Below are 19,691 nucleotides of genomic sequence, written 5' to 3'. Positions count from 1 at the left end.
GGAGGGGCGAGGAGGCTCGGCCCCCGGGGCTGGACCGGAGAGAGGCGGGTGGCTCCTCCCCGGCCCCGCCGCCCTGGGTCGGGGCGCGGGGCCGGGCGCCGCGGGAGCCGCAGCCCTTTCCGGGGGGCGGGCCCAGAGGCGGCAGCGCCCGGCTCCTGCCCCGACAGGTGCGCGCCGCGCGTAGGAATGCGGCCGGCCTGACTCACCAGCGCCTCCTTCCTACCTGCCGCCCGCCCCATAAAGCGGTCCCCTCCCCGCCGCCGCCCGCCCTCCCTGCAGCCCGCCCTCCGCACCGTCCCGGCTCGCCCGCGCGCCGCATCTGGAGCCGCCGAGCGGAGCCCAGCGCGGGCAGGGTGCGAGTCCGCCCCAAGGTAGGTCCAGCCATCCCCCCGCACTCCGCCCGCCCCTCCAGGGCCCCGAGCCGCCGAGGCTGGGCGCTCTCTAGGAGATCTCCGAGGGGAGAAGCGGAAAGGGAGTGCGCACCCCAGCCCCGGGCAGCCCGACGGGGAGCTGATTGGTGGGCCGGCGGCTTTTGTTTCCCCGGCTCTTCCTTTCCTAAAGGCCGGCCGGCCCCCCAGGGCAGGTGCCCTGCCTGCCCGGGTGTGTCCAGGGACCCCCGGCGGAAAGGGAACAGGCAGAGCTGGAGAAGGCGCTTGGTTGTCAGACCTCTGGGTGGAGGAGGGCAGCAGGGAGAGGTCTGGGCGTCGGGTGGGCGCTTGGGAGAAGTGGTGGGCAGGGGCCCGGTGGGTGGCCTACTGGGCTGGGCACTTCTGGGGTTCAAAAAGAAGCAGACACCTAGAGGCAGAGACCCTCTGATTTGGCTGGGTGGTGCCACCGTGCAGCTGGGGTCTGGGGACTCCTTGACTCTCCTCTCCTGGCTGGGCACATGTCTGCCTTGCTCCCAAAGTCAGCTCAGGACACCCTTCCTCCAGGAAGCCCTCCTGACCTCATGGCCCACCACTGTGACCTCCTCCAGGGCCAGCCCCCCGTCCCCATCCTCTCAGCCCCAGGTGGCCCTGTCCGGTTGTAGGTGGGGACCTCTAGATGGCTCCTCCTGGGCTCCTTCTTCTCCCCAGTGGCCTGGCCACACCCTGAGCCCAAGGCTGGACAGGGTTGTGGCTGCCTCAGACCACAGCTGGACGTGAAGTCTGCAGGTCTCTGTCCCAGGGGGCTGAGCGGGTAAAGGAAAGCAGGAGGGACAGCGGGGAAGGGGTGTCCGTCTGTCTCCTTGGCCTTGAATCTGCGGGTGATAGCGCAGCAGAGGGGCCAGAGGATAGGGAAGCAGGAGGGAAGAGAGCTGTGGAGGGCGGGTGCAGACGTGCCAAGCGGGGGTCCCATGGGGTAGGTATCAGGAGAACGCTGAGCCCGCATTATGTGGACCATAGCGTGTGTCCAAGAGTATGTATGTCCCTGAGCCTGCCAGACTGGGTGTGCCGCTATGTGATAACAGTGGGTGGCAAGCACTCACTTCCGGGACCGGCTGCTACATAAAAAGGCCCCGCGCCTGGTGGGACCCAGAGTAGCCTGGAGGGTTCGTGTTCCAAGGGCTCTTCCCATGCCGCCACAGTCACGTCTCCCAGGAAGCCCACAGTCCTCTTATGTGACATGTTTTCACCCACCAATGACTACTTTGAAAACTTTTTAGGGAGGCCCCTTGGTGGTCCAGGGCTTCCCAGGTGGCAAAGTGGTAAGGAGTCTGCCTGCCAATGCAGGAGACACGGGTTTGATCCCTGGGTCAGGAAGATCCCCTGGAAGAGAAGATAGCAACCCACTCCAGTATTCTTGCCTGGAAAACTCCCATAGACAGTGGGGCCTGGCGGACTCCAGTCTGTGGGGTAGCAAAGAGTCGGACACGCCTGAGCATGCATGCAGTGGTGGTCCAGTGGATAGGAATCGGTGCTCTCACTGTCTGGGCTTGGGGTCAATCCCTGGTCAGGGAACCAAGGTCCCACAAGTCACTCGGTGTGGCCAAAAACAAAAAAGCTTTTTAGGCAGTTCCCTGGTGGCCCAGTGGTTAAGACTCCATGCTCCCAACGCAGGGGGCACAGGTTCATTTCCTGGTTGGGGAACTAAAATTTCTCATGCGGCAAGATTCAGCCTTAAAAAAGAAAAAAAAAAGTTTAAAAACACAAGTTGAGAAAAACACAACACTCCTGTGTGCATCGCTGCTATTTTAGAGTCTCTGAATATAATGTGAAGGTTAAATGGGGCGGGGGTGCTGCTGCTGCACTGCCCCATCTCGTCTGGACAAAGGGGAGCGGGCAGTCATTCCCCCACTGGTTCCTGTGCAGATTAAATGGCGATTATGTACGTGACATGCTGGGCACTTGCCCATTGTGTGCCCAGCCTGGGGGCACAGGAGAGTGAGTAAGAGCCGGGTTGGGCAGTGCCTGTACCTGCATGTATAATGGTGCCCCAGGGAAGCCCGGGGAAGCAGCCAGTATTGTGTAGCCTGTGGGTGTGGTGCCTGTGCCCCAAGGCTGCAGGAAAACCATTTCCCCCCAAGAAGCACCCCTCCTCGGCTGGCTTGGGGCACCCTTACCCCAGACCCATCTTAGAGGCGGGCTCCTCCCCAGCTGACTGCCTGCGGATGAGGTGGAGCTCCTGGTCGCCGCCTCGGAGAGACGGAGGCATGCCCTCCTGCAGCCCCTCGGGTCTCCCCAGAGCCTGGGGTGTGCCTGCCCCACAAGCCAAGGCCTGCGCGAGGACTCAAGGCTGAGGGCCAGTAGGCATGGTCTAGTCTCGGGCTGCTGGGTGACTGGCTCTGGAGAAGGAGGCCGGGCGGTCACTCTTGCCCTCAGCTCTGCCAGGCCAGGCGCCTCTGGCCAGCTCTTCTCTTCAGCAGGCTGTCCATCTTGAAACGTTCTCAGGAATGTCACTGCCTGCCCCCGAAGGTCACCAATGACTCGAGATGGTTTAAAAGTTGAACCAAAGGGGCCTTCCCTGGGTCAGTGGTAAAAGAATCCGCCTGCCAATGCAGGAGACACAGGTTCAATCCCTGATCCAGGAAGATCCCACATGCCAAGGAGGAGCTAAGCCCGTGTGCCACACCACTGAGACTGTGCCCTAGAGCCCGGGAGCTGCAAGCAGAGAACCCACCGCAGGGAGAACCCTGCGCACCGCAACTGAGGAGAAGGCCTAGCACAGCCAAAAGCAATGAATAAATAAATCATTTTAAAAAAAACAGTGACGCAAAGGCAGATGGGGTGTCCTGGGGTGGCTGGCAGTGTGTGTGTGTATGAGTGGGCTGCAGGGGCTTTTAATCCCCCTCCAGGCTAACTTTCTAAAGGGTGATCTGCTCAGAATCCCCCAACTCAACTCGGGCAGGCACAGGTGCGGGGACCCCCTCCTCTGATGGGCCAGGCAGCAGAACTTAGCTGAGTAGCAAATCATGTCCTCCCTTCCCTAGGCCCCCAGTACTGCGGAGGACCCCCCTCCTTCTAGGCTGTATCCCATCACTGGAGGGCAAGTAAGCGGGCCAGGACCCTCTAGGGTGGCCCTGTCCCTGCCAAGCCTGACCCAACCCAGTGGGGTCTGAAAGGCGAGGGTGGAAAAAAATCCCTGGTCTGCCCTCCGGGGAGCCCAGTACAAGAGACCTAGTGGTGGGACAAGCTCAGAGCCCACAGTCCTCAGTGGTGAGAGGGTGGGGGCCTCCCTGGCAGGGCGTAGGCCTTCAGGGCATCTGGCCGCTCTAGCGATGCCAAGGAAGGGGGCAGAGGAAAAGAGGGATCAGGGGTCCTGGGCCCTGCCACTTGTAGGCCAGGTGGCCTTGGAACATCACTAAAATTCTCAGAGCCTCAGTTTGTACATCTGTGCAATGGGAACGGTGGAGCTCTGATGAGGACCCAGTGAGCTGACACGTGGACCAGGGTTGTCAGGCATCATGTGTCAATTGTGGGTGTTTTACAGGAAGAGGAGGATGGCAGGGCCACATCCCAGCCGTTGGACCAGGCTGCTGCTGGCAGCCCTGCTGAGCGTCAGCTTCCCCGGGGACATGGGTGAGTCGGACACGCCCCTGCAGCACCCTTCTTGGCGGGGCCTCAGCTTTCAAGGCCCTGCCCTTAAGGTATCAGGGGTGTGGGGGGAGGCTGTCACTCAGTGTCTGGCCCAGACCCTCACTCAGCCATTCAGCAAACAGCCACCACCCACTTCAAGGGTTGTGGAGCCATGATCCTGAGCTGTGTGGCCCAAACACTTAGCGAAGCACAAGGAGACTTGGTCTGAAGGAGAGAAAAGACATCCACTCAGAGAAGGCAGGCGCTTGCAGGGTGTGCTGAGGCCTGGACAGCGGAGTTGAAAGATTTTATGGGAATTTGAAGGAGAGGGAGGTGATCGACACCGGCTCTCTGAGTGTCTGCAGTCCGCAAAGGGCTCCTACTGATGGAATAGTGCCTGTCAGTGGACGCCATGGCTGGGAGCTCAAAGCAGTCCGTGGTGGGAACATTTATACTTTGGAAATCGGTAAATGCTGCAAGTCAGGGCTTCCCTGCCCTCACTGGAGACACTGCTAAACATTGACAGCACTCCTTTTCCTGAAAGTCCAGGAGCCCTGCCCACTAGCGAGGGCGGGTCCTCACTGTGATTTTAACTGAACAAAACCAGACGGTATCCCAACCTTTGGGGAAACTGAAGTTTCACCTCATTTATTTATTAAAAACTTACCATGTGCAGGGCATAGGCTCAGCACTAGGGACACTGATAAAAGAAAGACAATCCCCGAGGAGCAGGCAAGGGGGCTGGTTAGGGTGTCCCCGCCAGCAAATGGGCCAGCGCCTCCATCTCAGCCCCTACCCTCCTTCCCTCCAGACTTGGGTGGAAAGTCCCAGTTTGAGACCTGGCTCCTCAGGTTGCTAACCGCGTAGCCATTGGCCTCTGTTTCCCCCTCTCTATCTTGGGAGAGAGTCCCTACCTCTTTCAAATGAGGATGCTTAAGGGGAGGGCTTGGTCCTGGGGGAGACCTGTCTCAGTGGGCCCACCCCGCTCTGCTCCGCAGCGAACCGCTGCAAGAAGGCCCAGGTGAAGAGCTGCACAGAGTGCATCCGCGTGGACAAGGACTGCGCCTACTGCACGGACGAGGTGTGTTGCTGCCCAGCCGGGCCGCCTCCCCAGCCTGCGCACCCACCCCTGGGCTCTGGCCGAGTCCACATTTGCCCCACCCTCGGCCCAGCCTTGGGCCAGCCGGGCGTGGGACAACAGGCAAGGGTTCAGGAAAATCGAGGGGCGTAAATCCGGGGTTAGGAGAGCAGTGGGAACGGGCACGGCCCCCCTGACCCTGTCTCCTTCTGGCCAGGTGTTCAAGGAACGTCGCTGCAACACCCAGGCTGAGCTGCTGGCTGCCGGCTGCCGGCTGCAGAGCGTGGTGGTCATGGAGAGCAGCTACGAGATCATGGAGGTGCCCGGGGTCGGGGGTAGGGGGAGGCAAGCTCAAGGCCATCTGCTTATGGGGCGTTATGGGGTCCCCTGGCTGAGCAGTCTCTCCATTAGATCTGGAGAGGCCTTCCAGCCAGCTGTCCTCCTCCCTTGGGCACAGGAAAGGCAGATCGACACCACGCTGCGCCGCAGCCAGGTGTCCCCCCAGGCACTGCGGGTGCGGCTGCGGCCGGGCGAGGAGCGGCACTTCGAGCTGCAGGTGTTTGAGCCCCTGGAGAGCCCCATGGACCTGTATATCCTCATGGACTTCTCCAACTCCATGTCTGATGATCTGGACAACCTCAAGAAGATGGGGCAGGATCTGGGTATGGAGAGGAAGACTGCGGGGCAAGGAGAGGGTGCCCCCCCCACCCCCAGCTGCTCAGGAGGCCAGGGCTCAGGCTAGCTATACCCACTCCACAAGGAAGGACAGGACTTCTGAGCACCCCAAGAACTCCTCCCCATTCTCAGAGGAGAGTCCTGACCAGACCCCCAATAACCACTCAGCAGTATAGAGGAGGGCCCCACTGGGTGGGCCCCAGACCCCCTCTGGTCCTTTTTGGGTGTTTTGGCTGGACCGTGTCACGTGGCTTGTGGGGTCTTAATACCCTGACCAGGGGTCAAACCCGTGCCTCTGCAGTGGAAACCCAGAGTCCTCGCCATTGGACTGCCAGGAAATGCCCTCCTCTGGTCCTGACAAGGAGGGTCCCAGCTGCTATGAGGCTGAGGTTAAGTCCGAGCTCAACAGACGTCTGGTCCAGCTCCCCACCCGCCCCCTCCAACTTGCTGCATGTGTGACTCTGGGTCCCCTGAGTCCCATTCCCTTCATCTGTAAATAATGACAGGGCTGCTGTGTGCACCAACTGATGCCAAACATGCAAAACGTTGACGTTAAGTTATTAAGTTATTCTTCCTCTTCCTCCTTCCCAAACCAGCCCCCAACACCTATGTGGATGTGGGGTTCTTGGGGCTCAGCTGTCCTTTCTTTTTGTTTTTAAAAAGTTTATTTATTTTTAATTGAAGGATATTGCTTTACAACATTGCATTGGTTTCTGCCATACACCAACATGAATCAGCCGTAGGTGTACATATGACCTCCTCCCTCTTGAAAGCCCCCTCCACCTCCCACCCATCCCACCCTTCGAGGCTGTCCCAGAGCCGCCGGGGTTGAGGCGAATCCCCCGGCCACTATTTTACACATGGCAGCGTGTCTGCTTCTGTGCTACTCTCTGTCAATCCCACCCACAGCTGCCCCCTGTCTTTCCTACTGATGCCCAGCTCAGGTCCTGAGGCAGCTCACCAGTGACTACACAATAGGATTTGGCAAATTCGTGGACAAAGTCAGCGTCCCTCAGACGGACATGAGGCCTGAGAAGTGAGTGATGGACCGAGTGGACGGGGGTCCTGGCCAGGTGGCCCACCTCCCCTCAACCAAGGCACTTTGAAAATCTTGGGGTTACACTGAGCCAAGGGCTGGTCCACAAGGAGGGTGGGCGCGGGGCATGGGGGTCTTCTTCCCTGACTTTCTCTCTCCGTGATGCTCCCCTTCCCACCTTCCCAGGCTGAAGGAACCCTGGCCCAACAGTGATCCCCCCTTCTCCTTCAAGAATGTCATCAGCCTGACGGAAGATGTGGAGGAGTTCCGGAACAAGCTGAAGGGGGAGCGCATCTCAGGCAACCTGGATGCCCCCGAAGGAGGTTTCGATGCCATCCTGCAGACGGCCGTGTGCACCGTGAGTGCCGGGAGGCTCCTTCTGGCCTAGACCAGCGCTGTGTCAAGAGCTGCCCACTGGCCTGCTCTGGTGCCAGGCTGGGGCCCCCATGCTCTCAGACAAGCTCAGACCCTCTGGGGGACTCTCAATTCCAATCCAAGTTTAGAGGTGTTGGGGCCTGAGCAGTCTTACCCTGGTTTTGTATTGGTCACCAAGGTGGACCTGAGCCTCGGCATTCCAAAATCTTCAGTGCCCCGAGCCCAAGCTCCCTGCTAATACCCATCTCCAGCTGTGCTAGAAGAGGGCACTTTTTACGTGCACATCAATTTTTTCATTTAAACAATAATGCACTGATGGTATAGACAATTTGGAAAACAAAGAACAGAAATTGCCCATAATTCCACCACCATCACAGAGACAGCTGCCTGATACCCCGGCAGCGTGTATTGTTCCCTTGTGTAGTCGAAATCAGTGCACGTTATATTCTGCCCTTTTTTCCCCCCACCTATTGCTTTTATAAACATGGTTTCCAAAACCACCCTATATATTTCTCAAACAAATGGCCATGCGCTGCTGTCCCTGTTTTAAGTCTCTTGTTGAACGTTGGCGTGGTGTCCGTTTTTCTGTGCAGTTGAGAGATGCTCGCAGAGTGATTGAGACCTTGGGGGGACAGCTGGCTGAAACTGGCTCCCATCTTGCGTGGTGCCCACTGTGGGCACCATCCCTGTGTCCATTTCCCGCTCCCCATGGCTGGTTTCTGCGCCCCCTCCCCACCCTGGTCATCCTCCCGGCACTGTTTGTCATGAGCGTTGCTCACAGAGGCTGTGAATCCTGAGTCCTTGCTGAGCACCGCATTGGGACGCGCCTTCGCCGTGATGATGCACGGCACTGTGACGTTGCCGTCAGCAGGCTGCCTGCTCCACGGGCACCCCCTTCTTGCTCTCCCCAGAGGGACATCGGCTGGCGCCCTGACAGCACCCACTTGCTGGTGTTCTCCACCGAGTCGGCCTTCCACTACGAGGCCGACGGGGCCAACGTACTGGCCGGCATCATGAGGCGTAACGACGAGGAGTGCCACCTGGACCCCACGGGCACCTACACTCAGTACAAGATGCAGGACTACCCGTCGGTGCCCACCCTGGTGCGCCTGCTCGGCCAGCACAACATCATCCCCATCTTCGCCGTCACCAACTACTCCTATAGCTACTACGAGGTACGTGGCTGGGCCTCCCTGGGCTTGGGGGAGGGACCCATGGAACTTCTCAGACACACCCGCCACCCTCCTTTCCTTCCTTCTGGAAACTTCAGATGGGCCCTGGTGGGAAGAGGCGGTCATGTGCCCATCCTCTGACCCCACTCCCCAGCAGGCAGGAGCTGAGAGCGTCCCCCACCCGCAAAGCGGGTGAGCCCCAGAGCTCCCGTCTGGATCCGGAGCGATGGCCCCCGTCAGAGGCTGAGCCCCGGGCCCGGCTTTCTCTCCCGCAGAGGCTGTCGTCCTACTTCCCCGTCTCCTCACTGGGGGTGCTGCAGGAGGACTCGTCCAACATTGTCGATCTGCTGCAGGAAGCCTTCAACGTGAGGGCCAGTGCGGGCTGCGGGGCCCAAGGGTGGCGGGGGTGGGCGCAAGAGATGGCCGGATGACAGAGGATGGGAAAACCGGATGGGAGGGCAGAAGGGCCTCCTGCGGTCCCTGAGGAGCTCCCCGGGCTGGCCCCAGGCTCCTGCAGGCTCTGCTCCCATGAGCCCCCGGCACCCAGGCCTCCGTGCAGGTAAGGCTGCGGCTCAGGCAGCCAGGCCGCAGCAGGCGGGTCTGGGCCCCACCTCCCAGGTCATCGATAACCTGCCCCCTTTCAGCGCATCCGCTCCAACCTGGACATTCGGGCCCTGGACAGTCCTCGAGGCCTGCGGACAGAGGTCACCTCTAGGATGTTCCAGAAGACGGACACGGGGTCCTTTTTCATCCGGCGAGGGGAAGTGGTATGCCTCCATGGGGGCCCCGAGAGAGGGGAGGTTGGGGACAGCACCCTGTGGGGTGGGGTCTACCCAAACAGAGATCCAGAATGTGGCCTCCCGAGTCAGACAGATCTGGGTTTGAAGCCCCCTGGAGCAGCCCCTTGGCTGAGCTCTGCCCTGCCCTTGGCTGGTGCTCAGCTGTAAAGCGGAGATCAGTCAGCATGGGGCCCGGGTTGCTCAGCTGAACGAGCGGGCCGAAGGCAGCCCTGCTTACTGTCGGGCTCTTGTTATCCTGACTCTGCCTGGAGGAAGCGAGTTGGCAGCCCTGAGGAAGGACGGGCAGGGAGCTGGGTGGCAGGGGCCAGACACATTTCTGAAGCTTTAGGGCTGAGAGCTTCCAGGTAGAACTGCCATCCCAGCTGGTCCAGCTGGGCCTGCCTCGGCTAAAGGCGGGGTCCTCGCAGGGCACATACCAAGTGCAGCTGCGGGCCATCGAGGACTTGGATGGGGCTCATGTGTGCCAGCTGCCGGAGGCAGACCAGAAGGGCACCATCCATCTGAAGCCATCCTTCTCCAACGGCCTCCGGATGGATGTGGGCGTCATCTGTGACGTGTGCTCCTGTGAGCTGGTATGACACAGCCCTGCCCAGGGGGCGCGGGCAGGGAAAGGCTAAGCTGACCGCCCGGGGACCCGAGTAACAAAGCAGAGCTCCCTTTTCGGGGTGCCGGCAAGCATCTCCTGCCCTTCCCCCACCCACCTCATCACGAATTTATTCCAGCAAAAAGAGGAGCGGTCATCTCGCTGCAGCTTCCACGGGGACTTCATGTGCGGACACTGTGTGTGCCATGAGGGCTGGTAAGTGTGAAGGGGGTGAAGCTGGCACCCAGAATGCCAGCAGCTCCCAGTGAAGGGGCCCACAAGCACTTGACGCTGGGCATACCATGGAGGCAGGCTGAGGAGAGGGTGGCAGCCAGGCATAGAAAAGGCTGAGAAAGGGGCACATCCAGTTGGTGGATTTAATTCAAAGCACTTTGAAAAACATGGGTTTGGGAATTCCCTGATGGTCCAGTGGTTAGAACTTGGTGTTCTCATGGCTGGAGCTGTGGGTTCATTCCGTGATCAGGAAACTTAAGATCCTGCAAGCCATCCAGTGCAACACCGCCACCCCCCCCCAAAAAAAAAAAAACCTGGATAATTCTTGAAAAAATACCTGGGTATATCGGATTATCTCTGGAAAGTCATTTAAGAATCAGGACGGTGGCCATCAGGGTCTTGTGGGTCAGGCAGAGGGGGAGGCTGACTTTGCCCTCCATCCTTTTTGAACCTTTAGTATCTGAGCCATCCTGGAGAAGGAAATGGCTACCCACTCCAGTATTCTTGCCTGGAAAAACCCCATGGACAAAGGAGCCTGGTGGGCTACAGTCCATGGAGGTGCAAAGAGTCGGACACGACTGAGCACACAGCACATTTGAGCCATGGGCCCCTATTCCCTGAGCAGAAGTGAGTCACGAATGAGTGATAGTAAGAATAAGGGCTTTTCAAGCTTCAAGACACCGAACAGATTTGTCGTGGCTTGAGGGGACAGAGGGAGGGTCTCAGGGAACTGAGGTTTGAGTTCAGTTCAACCACTGCTGTCTGCTTAACTTAGACCCATTTAGAGCCTCAGTTTCCTCATCTGTAAAATGTGATGGTGAAGGCCCAGCCTTCTTGCTGGGCAGTGGGGAAGTGACTGGCTCCTCCTGCAGGAGCGGCAAGACCTGTAACTGCTCCACCGGCTCCCAGAGCGACCTGCAGCCCTGCCGGCGGGAGGGCGAGGACAAGGTGTGCTCCGGGCGGGGCGAATGCCAGTGTGGCCACTGTGTGTGCTACGGCGAAGGCCGCTACGAGGGTCAGTTCTGTGAATATGACAACTTCCAGTGCCCCCGCACCTCTGGGTTCCTCTGCAATGGTAAGCTGCTGACCCGAGTCGGGTGGCACGGGGCTTTGGGGGTGGCCTGGGTGCCCAGCCCACACCCTGCCCCACTGGCTCTCCCATCAGAGCCCAAGTAGGGAGAGCCACACCAGGAGTCAGAATCCCCACGTCCAGGCCTAGCCCTCCTCCAGATTCCCTGAGCGCCACCCCCAAGTCCAGCCCCAACCTGGGACCTCTCTCCTCCTCCAAAAACTTGATGCCCAAGGCCCCTACCAGCATGACATTACCCTTATGTTTAAGACTCTGGCTCCCCTGAGGTCCTCCAGTCCATGCCCACCTTCTTCTCCACTCTCCCATCCCACTAGGGTGGGTACTACCCAGCTCAGTCTCAGGGATTGGTGCTATAAGGCATGGTGATCTTTCCTCTCTTGGAAGGTGCTACATCTCTGGCAGGCAGGGCCTGGGGTAATGCATCCCACAGGGCCCAACACAATGTGGGTCCAGGCCAGGGGCCTATAGGCTGGCCAGAGCTTCTGGAACTGGGCAAGGGCCACAGAACCCACAGGGCCACAGGGAAGGACTGACTGGGTAAATGGAGGAGATTGAATGAAAATCCACTCATCAAATACTTATTAAATCCCAACTGTATACTTGCCACTGAGGGTCTACTCTTTCCTTCATTCTTGCTTTTATCTGCCTTCTCTTCTCTTTACCTGCCTACCCCACAGTATACTCTGAGAAATGAAGGGAGAACCCAGGATGTCTGGAGAAAGACAGGTATTTAGCACAGGTGGAGCCATGAGATAGGAAGGGAGGGAGATGCTGCTGGAAAGGAGGCAGGGCCAGAGTGTGAGGGGGTTGGATTCCAGGCCAGGATGTACCAGTTTTAGTCTAGTCCACACTTTTTCTTAAAGGGCCAGACATTAAATGTTTTCAGTTTTGTAAGCCAAACCATTTCTATCACTACTACTCAGCTCTGGCGTTGTAGCAGAAAGCAGCTATAAGCAATACGGAAGCAAACGAGTGTGGCTCTGTTCCAGTAACTCTTTTGCCAAAGCAGGTGGTGAGCTGGATTTGGCCTGCAGGCTGCAGTTAGTCAACCCCTATTGTAGCAAGGATATTGGACTTTATCCTTTGGGTAAAGGGAATCATTGAAGGTTTTAATTTCATTTTCTCTTTATATGTTAACTTCCTATCCAGCCACCTTGCTCAACTAACTTATGAAACCTAGTAACTTATCTATAGATTCTTCTTGCTATTTGGGGACATTTCTGATACTGGCAAATGACAGTTTTTTATTTCTTACTTTCCAATACGTATGTTTTATTTCTTTTTCTTACCTTATTGCATTGGCCAGGACTCATCAGAGGTTCTTAAACAGGGGAGACATGTGTCTGGGTTTGTGTTTTAGGGTGATCACTCCATCTGCAGAGTGGAAGGTAGAGGGCAGAATAGAGCTGGAAAAATGGAGAGAAGGGAACTCCAGGAAAGAGAGGAAGAGATGACTCTGCCTGTGGCTGGAGATAGCCTAGCCCCCAAGGCAGCTCCGCCAGCTGGGCAGCCTGGACTGCAGGTGCAAATGTGCCGCTCCTCTCTTGCCTTCCCTTCTTTGCAGACCGGGGACGCTGCTCCATGGGCCAGTGCATGTGTGAGCCTGGCTGGACAGGCCTGAGCTGTGACTGTCCTCTCAGCAACGCCACCTGCATCGATAGTAACGGGGTAGGCCTGGGCATGCGGCAGGCAGTGGGGGACAGGGGGCGGGCCCCTCTCTCAGACAGGGATGGGGGCGCAGCTGGCTCACGGGGGCCCCCTCTCGCCTCAGGGCCTCTGTAACGGACGTGGCTACTGCGAGTGCGGGCGTTGCCACTGCAACCAACAGTCGCTCTACACGGACACTGTCTGTGAGATCAACTACTCGGCGGTGAGGCCAAACTCGCTGGGTGTGGGTGCGGGGACCCATCGCCATGGGGGCTGCCCAAGGGGGTGAGGTTGCGGGAGCGGGCCTGGCAGGGGCCACCCAGCACAGTGCCCGTCTGCCCCTCCTCCTCGCCCACCCAGATCCGCCTGGGCCTCTGTGAGGACCTGCGCTCCTGCGTGCAGTGCCAGGCCTGGGGCACCGGTGAAAAGAAGGGGCGCACGTGCGAGGAGTGCAGCTTCAAGGTCAAGATGGTGGATGAGCTTAAGAAAGGTACAGGGCAGGCAAGAGAACTAGGCAAGGGGAGACCTCTGAGAGGTGGGGGTGTCGCTCATCGGGGCGGGGCTGTAGAGCTGGGTAGGGGACTCGTAGTCCAAAGTGAGGACAGGCAGTCTGCAAAGAGTGGTTCCAGGCCTGGGGAGTGGTCACAGAATCCAGACCGGGCACACAGACCCAGGGAGGGGACGCACAGTCTGGCCAGGGCACCCAGTCCTGGGGAGGGGGCCATGATCATAGCAAAGGTGCAAAAATGGGCCCTGGGGCACACAGCCTCCTTTCCTCTGGTCAGAAAAATGTTCTAGAAGCCCAGCTCCTGAGTGATGCCCAGGACAGGCACAGATTTGCAGGCTTTGACAGTCCTGGGCAGGGCAGCCCCCACTTTACCCACCCCCCCGACCCCGTGTGCACAGTCTGCCGGGAACTCACATTCTACCCCAGGGAGAGGCCTCCTCCCCTCCATGCCAACCCCGTGATGGGCGAGGTGGGCCCCAGAGCAAGGCCGTGGTGAGGAGTGGACCCCTCGCCAGGCCCTGAGGTGCTCCGGGCTGGGGTCGGGTGCCCTGCTGACCGTCTGTGTCTGCAGCGGAGGAGGTGGTGGAGCACTGCTCCTTCCGGGATGAGGATGACGACTGTACCTACAGTTACACCGTGGAGGGTGACAGCGCCCCTGGGCCCAACAGCACCGTCCTGGTGCAGAGGAGGAAGGGTGAGCCGGCGGGCCGGCAGGGATGGGCCTGGGTGGCCTGTCAGACCTGCTTCGGGGGGATGGCACTGGCTCCCTCCTCCTCCTCTTTCCTCCCTAGAATGCCCCCCAGGCACCTTCTGGTGGCTCATCCCCCTGCTCATCTTCCTCCTTCTGTTCCCGGTCCTGCTGCTGCTGCTCTGCTGGAAGTACTGTGCCTGCTGCAAGGTGGGGGCTTCCCCGGTCCCCACCCCACCGGGGTCCCTGGAGGGGGCAGAGGCCAAGTGAACCCACACATTCCGCCCAGCTCTGGTGCCATCCCCACCCCAGCCCCTCGCCTCTGCCAGCCACCAGTGGCCGAATTCCTGGGAGTCCCTGGCCCAGGGGTCAGCTGCATGCAAAGGGTCACGAGAGCCAACAGGAAGGAAGGGCTCTGCCCACCAGGAGCTGGCCATCTCCCTGGGAGAAAAGACCAGAGACAGGAGAGTGCAGAGTATGGCCTGGCGTGGGATACTGAAGGGGGCAGAGGTGCCCGTACAGCAGCCCCCAGGGTCGTACTCATGTGTGTTACAGGGAAAAAGCGTTCTGTGATCAAATACTTCTGAGAAAGCAGTTTCTCCTCTGCAGGGCTTCTTGGAGCCTTTGAGCTAGTTGTTTGCATAATGAAACTACACGGGGAAGGAATTCAGTGCTTCCCAAAGGGGTTTGATCACAGAACCTTTTACTTTCCAGGAGTAGATAGTGGGACCAGAGTCTCACGGCATGCATTTTGGGTACCCTCTTCCCCCGTTCGCCTCTGTGCCCACACCCAGGCCCCTGTAACTGATGTCTGGGGAAGGCGCTGCTGACCCCTCTGGACCACTGGCGTGGGTGGGAGGCAGTAGCTGGAGGGACTTCCCTGGGCCAGTGCGGCCATCTCAGCTCTTATCCCCACCCTCCTTGCCTCCTAGGCCTGCCTGGCCCTTCTCCCTTGCTGCAACCAAGGTACGGGCCTGGCCTCGGCAGGGGTGGTGGGGCTCTGACAGCTCCTCCTTCAGCGGGGGTGGAGGGGAAGCAGGGCGCCAAGTCTGGGACAGAGGCCGGGGACCGTGGCGGGGGTCCCACCTGTGGGGTGTAGTGGGGGAGGGTCTAGAAAGCAGCCCCTCAGCCCTGTACTGAGGCCCAGGTCCCACAGGTCACATGGTGGGCTTCAAGGAAGACCACTACATGCTGCGAGAGAACCTGATGGCCTCGGACCACCTGGACACGCCCTTGCTGCGCAGCGGGAACCTCAAGGGGCGCGACACGGTCCGATGGAAGATCACCAACAATGTGCAGCGGCCGGGCTTTGCCTCGCACGCTGCTGGCATCAACCCCTCAGAGCTGGGTGAGGGCCGGGGCTAGGCACCGCGGCTCCTGGCGCTGCCCTTAGGGCCCGGGGCACGTTCACCACTGCTCGCTGCTCCAGGATCCAACATTCCTCTTTTCTCTGGGTATCGGGTGCAGGCACATGCCTGTTACCTCCTACCCTTCCTGAGGGGTACATGCCCCCAGTGCCCCCCAGTCCGAGCACGGCTTCTGGAGGGGGCTTCTGCAGTGCCCACCATGATGGGACTGACGATCCCCCCTTCTCGCCTGCCCTAGTGCCCTACGGACTGTCCCTGCGGCTCGCCCGCCTCTGCACCGAGAACCTGCTGAAGCCTGGCACACGAGAGTGTGACCAGCTGCGCCAGGAGGTGGAAGAGAATGTAAGGAGCTGGTCCCCGGCAGCGGGTGCCTCTGGGCCGGGTGTGAGACAGGTGGCAGGAGGGCAGAGGGAAGCTGCCGTGGCGCCTGGATGTATCCAGGTGGGAAAGAAGGGCTTCCTCGGACATGTACATGGCCAGGGGGTCACCCTGGGATCTGCCCCCTGTGAATGCTTCCAGAAGGGTAGAGCCACTGTTCATGCCCGTGGCCATGCCCCCAGCCACACCCAGGAGGTCCTTGGGGTGCAGGGGCTCCCCAAGGGCCCCAGCCTCACAGCCCTCCCTTGCCCGGCAGCTGAACGAGGTGTACCGACAAATCTCAGGCGCTCACAGCCTCCAGCAGACCAAGTTCCGGTGGGTCCTGGGCGCCCGGGGTGGGGTTGGGGGTGGGGCACTGCTCCCATAGCTGACGCCAGGGGATTTCTCCCAAGCAGACAATCCCTGCCCCCTAGGGACCTTCTGGCTCACGGTCTTCACTTTGTCCCCCACAGGCAGCAGCCCAACGCTGGGAAAAAGTGAGTTGAAGACACATCGGTGGGCAGTACCAGCCCCAAGTCCCACCTCCCCCATCCCCACCTCCCTCATCCCCACTTCCGTCTCCATCATCTCCGCCCCATGGGAGAGGAGGGCTGTCCAGGTCTGTCCTGGGGTAGGACCTTCACTGAACACATACCCGTATGTATGAAGCCCTCACCGAGAGCCAGCCCCTGTATGAGAACAAGGAACCCACAGGGGAACGAGCCAACCCAGTCCCTGGCCTCACACGGGCAATAGCCCCCACCCGGTACCAGGGACGGCCGGTGCCCAGAGCCAGACCTCCTCTGAGGCCAAAAGCCTTGATCCTGGAGGCACCGCTGGTTACTAACTAGATGGTCCTGTGGGTGACACACTTCTTTCCCAGCTCCCACCCCGAGTCCCAGACCCCCCAGGGAAGAGTGGGGTGGGGTTCAATACCAAGAAGACAAAACCCAGCTCTCACTGGGCACATCGCTGTCAGTAAGAACCATTGAGACTGGCACTTTGAGTGCTGACCACCGGCCAGGCCTTGTTTTAAGGACTCGTGTGTGTGGTTCTTACTCAAGTAGGTATCATTGCCATGCCCTTTGTATAGTTGAGGAAACTGAGGATCAGAGAAGTTAAGTAACTTACCCAAGATTACCTAGCCATTAAGATAGAACCAGGGGAATTCCCTGGTGGTCCAGCAGTTAAAGCTTCCTAGGTGGCTCAGTGGTAAAGAACCTGCCTACCAGTGCAAAAGACAAAAGACACAGGTTCAGTCCCTGGGTCTGGAAGATTTCCTGGAGTAGGAATGGCAACCCACTCCAGTATTCTTGTATGGAAAATTCCATGGACAGAGGAACCAGGCGAGCTACGGTCCATGGGGTCACAAAGAGTCGGACACGATTGAGCTCAACACAGGGGCAGCAGTTAAGACTCAGGCTTTGGCTGCCAGGGACCAGGTTCAATTTCCATATGGTTGGGTGAAAAAAAAAATTTTTTTAAGATGAAGAGCCAGGATTGCAGCCAGGCAGTCTGGCCTGTCCCCTTGGCATCTTTGCTGCCCTGCCTCCATGTGTGCGTCATCAGCCTCTCTGGGAGAGGTGGGCAGGGAGAGGAGCCTCCTCTCACAGATAAGGACCCTGAGGCTGCAGAGGGCGGTGGCGGGGCCAGGCCGGGTCTCTGCGTCTGTCTGGCTCTGAAAAAAATGCTTTTTGTTGCCTGGAATCTTGTGCCCCGATGCAGAGAGGACAGGCAGGAGGGGCGTGGCAGCCTCCCAGGTGGCCTGACACTCCCCACCCACCCCGCCCCCCAGGCAGGACCACACCATTGTGGACACGGTGCTGATGGCTCCCCGCTCAGCCAAGCAGGCCCTGTTGAAGTTGACAGAGAAGCACGTGGAGCAGGGGGCCTTCCATGAGCTCAAGGTGGCCCCTGGCTATTACACGCTCACTGCAGACCAGGGTAGGTGGGCAGGCTCCCTGTGCCGCTCCCTCTCACCTCCCAGCCCCATGCGGGCCCCTGACCCCCGTCTGATGGCTCCCCACCAGACGCCCGAGGCATGGTGGAGTTCCAGGAGGGCGTGGAGCTGGTGGACGTGCGGGTGCCTCTGTTTATCCGGCCCGAGGATGACGACGAGAAGCAGCTGCTGGTGGAGGCCATCGATGTGCCCGTGGGCACCGCCACCCTCGGACGCCGCCTGGTCAATATCACCATCATCAAGGAGCAAGGTCGGTCAGGATGGGGGCCACCGGGGACCCAAAGGGGACTCTGGGACCCTTGTCTCTCCTCACATCCAAGCGGAAGTGGGACCTGGCCCTGTGGCCTAGGCAAGCAACTCAACCTCTGAGCCTTGGTTTCTCCATCTGCAAAATGGGTATTAGGCTCTTGTGAGGGGGGTGTGGCTGTACCTCTCTCATAAGTGTTCTGTGTGGGGCTTCTCTTATCATCACCAGAGGGTACTGAGTTCTCCTGGAGCCGTCCCACGACCCTCTCCTTGTTCTGTGGCCTTTGAACTTGAGACTGAATGGGTCCCCAGGATGCCAGGACATCAGAGCAAGAAGGGACCTGGGGCTTCTTCTGCCCAGGCCTACCTAGAGGGCGGGCAAGGCGTCACACCACCGTCACCTACCTTGCCTTCCCTGCTAGTTCCCTGGGGAAACTGGACTTGTTGATAACCATCCTTCCGGTGTCCAGAGGGTCTATTCTGGTCGCTGACCCCTCCTCCCCACTTCCCGCAGGACTTAGGCCTGCTCTGCCTCGGCCCTTGGTCTCAGCCCTCATCTTTGGTCTTGCCGCTGCCTGGCCTCCCTTCTCTGCCCCGACCCTTCCAGGATGTCAGCTGGACACTGTTCCAGCCTTGTCAACTTTTCCTGGAAGACTTTTCCAGCCCCTCTGTCCACCCTCCCCAGACAGCAGAGGGGTGAGGGGTGATAAGCAGAGTCCTGAAGTCTGAGCTGGGCTGGGCCAGAGGGAGGGCAGGGGCTGAAAGGGGGACTGTGGTCAAGACCCCTGACCAGCGCCTGGCTCCTTGCAGCCAGCGGGATCGTGTCGTTTGAGCAGCCCGAGTATTTGTTCAGCAGCGGGGAGCACGTTGCCCGCATCCCTGTGGTCCGGCGCATCCTGGACAGCGGCAAGTCACAGGTCTCCTACCGCACTCAGGACAACACCGCCAAGGGCAACCGGGTGAGTCCTTGCCACGAGGTCAGGCACATCCCAAGGGCCCAGTGGGGGCCGGACACAGCGGCATCCTGGGTCTTTGGATGCTGGTGGTGCCACAGGCTGGCCTCCCAGGGACACGTTCCCTCTGCCACCCTGCAGCAGGGGCATCAGTTCAGTTCAGTCGCTCAGTCATGTCCAACTCCTTGCAACCCCATGGACTGCAGCACCCCAGACCACCCTGTCCATCATCAACTCATGTCCATTGAGTTGGTGATGCCATCCAGCCATCTCATCCTCTGTGTCCCCTTCTCCTCCTGCCCACAGTCTTTCCCAGCATCAGGGTCTTTTCAAATGAGTCGGGAAGATCTCCTGGAGAAGGAAGTGGCAACCTACTCCTATTCTTGCCTAGAAAACCCCATAGACAGAGGAGCCTAGTGGGCTACAGTCCATGGGGTGGCAAAAAGTCGGACAGGACTGAGCAATTTCACTTTCACTTTCACCAAAAAGGCCAGTGATGCCCTGAATAAGGCCTCCTCATGTCCAGACCATCCGTGTCCCCCTTGCAACATTCCAGGACCCACCCAGACACTCTTCAAAGAAATAGACTGTCCCCTCTGCCATGGCCCAGAGACTCTGGCCTTCTTGTCCCCAGGCAGGCCCTCTGTCGGCCAGGCCACAGGACCAATCCTTCAGGGCAGGGAGGGCCTCGTGGTGGGCTGGTGTCAACTTTTTCGCAACTTAATCACTCTCAGACAACAGCCATGTCCGTGCTTAGTTTGGCTTATACGTCTGTTTTTCTAAATTAATTACCAACGTTTTGTGTATTTTGATTTTTTTGGCCATGGCGTGACTTGTGGGATCTTAGTCCCCCAGCCAGGGATCAAACCTGGACCCAGGGACCTGGCAGTGAAATTGAAGAGTCCTAACCACTGAACTTGGAGAAGG

At 59.3% G+C, this 19,691-nt stretch overlaps 1 protein-coding gene across 1 annotated transcript in view; it reads left to right on the top strand.

The window, feature by feature from the left end:
- Positions 1–273: 273 nt before the first annotated feature.
- ITGB4 (integrin subunit beta 4) overlaps positions 274–19,691 on the top strand; it is a 32,120-nt gene continuing 12,702 nt past the window's right edge. The window contains exons 1-26 of the mRNA XM_052657234.1: positions 274–371; positions 3,910–3,998; positions 4,994–5,076; positions 5,291–5,392; positions 5,531–5,735; positions 6,688–6,784; positions 6,971–7,142; positions 8,071–8,334; positions 8,607–8,696; positions 8,976–9,098; positions 9,539–9,703; positions 9,854–9,930; positions 10,821–11,023; positions 12,603–12,706; positions 12,810–12,908; positions 13,046–13,175; positions 13,765–13,887; positions 13,985–14,091; positions 14,814–14,847; positions 15,038–15,229; positions 15,487–15,590; positions 15,883–15,941; positions 16,079–16,102; positions 17,401–17,549; positions 17,636–17,815; positions 18,622–18,770. Of these exons, the coding sequence (XP_052513194.1) occupies positions 3,920–3,998; positions 4,994–5,076; positions 5,291–5,392; positions 5,531–5,735; positions 6,688–6,784; positions 6,971–7,142; positions 8,071–8,334; positions 8,607–8,696; positions 8,976–9,098; positions 9,539–9,703; positions 9,854–9,930; positions 10,821–11,023; positions 12,603–12,706; positions 12,810–12,908; positions 13,046–13,175; positions 13,765–13,887; positions 13,985–14,091; positions 14,814–14,847; positions 15,038–15,229; positions 15,487–15,590; positions 15,883–15,941; positions 16,079–16,102; positions 17,401–17,549; positions 17,636–17,815; positions 18,622–18,770 (3,114 nt within the window). The 5' untranslated portion in view covers positions 274–371; positions 3,910–3,919. The remainder of the gene's footprint in view (positions 372–3,909; positions 3,999–4,993; positions 5,077–5,290; positions 5,393–5,530; positions 5,736–6,687; positions 6,785–6,970; positions 7,143–8,070; positions 8,335–8,606; positions 8,697–8,975; positions 9,099–9,538; positions 9,704–9,853; positions 9,931–10,820; positions 11,024–12,602; positions 12,707–12,809; positions 12,909–13,045; positions 13,176–13,764; positions 13,888–13,984; positions 14,092–14,813; positions 14,848–15,037; positions 15,230–15,486; positions 15,591–15,882; positions 15,942–16,078; positions 16,103–17,400; positions 17,550–17,635; positions 17,816–18,621; positions 18,771–19,691) is intronic.

This window comes from Budorcas taxicolor, chromosome 19 (genome assembly GCF_023091745.1).
Source record: "Budorcas taxicolor isolate Tak-1 chromosome 19, Takin1.1, whole genome shotgun sequence".
NCBI lineage: Eukaryota > Metazoa > Chordata > Mammalia > Artiodactyla > Bovidae > Budorcas > Budorcas taxicolor.
The sequence above is the reverse complement of the archived record's forward strand: the minus strand, read 5'-3'. Positions and strand labels throughout refer to the sequence as shown.